Source organism: Chrysochloris asiatica, unplaced genomic scaffold (assembly GCF_000296735.1).
Source record: "Chrysochloris asiatica unplaced genomic scaffold, ChrAsi1.0 scaffold00119, whole genome shotgun sequence".
NCBI classification, from domain to species: domain Eukaryota; kingdom Metazoa; phylum Chordata; class Mammalia; order Afrosoricida; family Chrysochloridae; genus Chrysochloris; species Chrysochloris asiatica.
The window spans coordinates 6,672,296-6,675,264 of NW_006408637.1; the positions used below are offsets into that span (position 1 = coordinate 6,672,296).

General features: G+C 41.2%; 1 protein-coding gene across 1 annotated transcript in view; it reads left to right on the top strand.

Moving 5' to 3' along the window:
• Positions 1-2,969, top strand: part of TARBP1 (TAR (HIV-1) RNA binding protein 1) — a 110,455-nt gene that overhangs the window by 14,671 nt on the left and 92,815 nt on the right. The window contains exon 4 of the mRNA XM_006868588.1: positions 2,710-2,858. Coding sequence (XP_006868650.1) covers positions 2,710-2,858 — 149 coding nt within the window. The remainder of the gene's footprint in view (positions 1-2,709; positions 2,859-2,969) is intronic.

Sequence of the window (2,969 nt, forward strand, 5' to 3'; positions counted from 1 at the left end):
TTGGCTCTGTGGGATAAGCACTGGACTGCTTACCACAAGGGTTGTGATTCAATCCCACCAGCCCTTCCTTGTGAGAAAGATTTCTGTTCCCTCAAAGATTTACAGCCTTAGAACCCTACACAGGGTTTCTGTGAGTTGGAACCGACTTCACAGCACGTAAATATAAGCCCTTATTCACAGCTGTTTTGTGGGCACTTTCTCTAGGGAATAAAATGAAGCTGGAGCCTCCTAAAATTATTTTCCACATTGAAATTCAGGTCACTGAAACAGCTAAATGCTGTGTTTACATGAAGGGTAAAATGCTGCACGATAGTACTTGCTGTTGTTCTTATGTGCCTTGGAGTCGCTTCCGACTCATAGCGACCCTTAAAAGGTGGGAATTAACCCAGGCTTTGAACTCGTGCAGCAATGACCAGTGAAACCAAGTTGGAATAGACTCAGACTTGTACAGTTTACATGAAGTAGAATGACGAATGGGCTGGGAAAAAATTAGCAGCTTGAAGCTTGGACTAGGGGACTTGTAAGAGGTGCGTAGCGAGCCCTTGAGAGAGGGATGAAAACATGGTGAGGTCTGCTGCCATCTTTGAGGAGGCCATGGCTGTATCTTGCCATGCAATGAGCCACTTCCTCTGTTTTCTTAGGCTCCAGCAGGACCCTTCTTTTTTTTAACCTTTTATTGAGAAGTAGGTGAAAGTTTACAGAGCAAATTGCCAGTTTTACATTCACTAAATCATAAACGTTTCATCTCATCGATCGCATTCCCCCCAGTGTAACATCACTTATCCCTCGTCTCCCTGTGTCTCTTGTTTCCATTCCATTTTCTTTCCCCACCCTTCTGAGCTTGGTTTGATCTTGCATGGTTGACCATTCTATGGTGGCTCGTTAGTGTTGAGTCATGGGGGTGAGTTCAGTTTCAGACATGAAGAGTCATCAGTGGTCCTAGTCTCGTGGTTCCAGCAGTCTCTATACTAGTAAGCCTGGTCATTTCTGTGAGTTTGAGTTTTGTTGCACATTTCTCCCTCTCTATCTAGGACCTTCTCATGTGATCCCTTTCAGAGCAGTTATTGGTAGTGGTAGCTGGACACCATCTTGTTCTTCTGGTCTCAGGGTCAAGGAGACTGATGTTCCATGGTCCATTAGTTCAGTGGACTCATTGTTTCCAAACATCTTCACATTTCCTCCCTCTCCTTTTGTCTGGACAGGGAGGGATCAATAGTTGCACTTGAGATGAAGGACTTTGTTTACTAAGGAGGAGATTAAGATTCTAACAGCATGGCCACCTTCAGTTTTCCCCAATCCAGTCATCGTCCTGGGTCAGCCACATTTTACAAATTCAGGTCCATTCCTGGGTCACTGTGTCGGTCATGAGTGAACTGGTGTGAAGGCCTGGATCAGCTGAGATAAATGGATTTTACTGCCTACTCCAGATAATTAGAACCTCTTAGTAATCATTAGACCCCTTAGAAACTGAGCTGTGTTTAGCTGATTGTTGTATTTGCTTCCTGAGACATTGGATATTTCACAGACCTTAACAATCTCCAGTCCCACCCGCAGCTAGAATTTAATTGAATCCTCTTGTGAATTCACTTATGCGTTTACTATTAAAATGAATTTCTTACCACCATGCTTGGCCCGTAGCTGTTGGAAAACCAAATCAGATAGCAATGACTGATTTTGAAAAATTACCGTCGTTAAAGAATTATACAAGCATCTCAGTGTAAAACCTTAACAAATAATGGACTGGCTTATTTTTAGACTGTCATGAATAAAAAAATGCTGATTTTTTTTCTCATGGGATTAAAGGATATTTCAAAGTGTCAGAAAAATACATGTAACGTATTTGATTTTGCTCACTCATTTATGCATTCATTTAATAGATATGACTTAGTTCCTAATTTGTGATAAAGCATTGAGATACAGTGTTGAGACAGATTTGCTGTTTTTCAACCATTTTTTTTTTTTCCCCATAAAGAAGTAGAAAAATAACTTGAATATGGTAAGTTCTGTGAGGAAGTAAAAACAGGGCCGAAAACTGTACAGTGGGGCCATACTGTAGGGAGGGTGGTCAAGGAAGGCCTTTCTGAGAAGATGGCGTCTGAGCCTAGACTTCCAGCTTGAGGATGTGACACTTCGAGCATAAAACTTGAGGTGAGAAACATTTGAAGAGGTAGAGGTACTGAGGACCTGTGTGTCTGGAACCAAGTGGGTACGGAGAACGTAGGGTACTGTTAGAGTAAGAGTCGGGTCACCCCTGCGTTGTTGACCATGGTAAGGAGTTTGGATTTTTACGCCTTTTAAGTGTTTTAAATAGAGATTGTGCCTGTTTCAGATGTGAATTTTAAGACTATCACTCAGGTTGCAGTATGAAGAATGGATTGAAATGGGGTGAGGGAAGAATTGATTGAAACCACCCCAGATGTAAAGTTCCAGCTTGCATGCTTGGGGGATATGTAATTTCTGTGCACTGTAGCATTGATACCCTTTGTGTGCAGTCTTTCTAAGTGAAACAAACATGTTATAACGAAGTTAGTTTTGTTATCTGGTAATTAAACATCGTTGGATGTGATTATAAAGTTCAGTTCAATTTGGTAGTGTTGTCATGAAGTTGCTGTGTTTTGTGTGTCTGTAAATGTATTTATGAATGTATAGTCTATGTGCAGAGACTTAATGAAAGAGGTGAACCTTAACATTCCATCCTTGTTCCCACAGGATTTTGGCTCGTTCACCCATCCTGGCATATGTGTATTTATAAAAGAATGTTTGACAGTGAAAACAAAATCCTAACCAAAGAAGGTGTTATCCATTTTTTAGAGCTCTATGAAACAAACCTGCTTCCATTTTCATTACAATTTTCTGAGGTAATGATAGCTCATCCTGTTCCTTGCCCCCTTTGTCAGAAGGTGAGAGGGAGAGGCATTTGTTGTGTCATGGGTCATTTTGCAAATTTATGCTCAAGTGAAACAAACAAG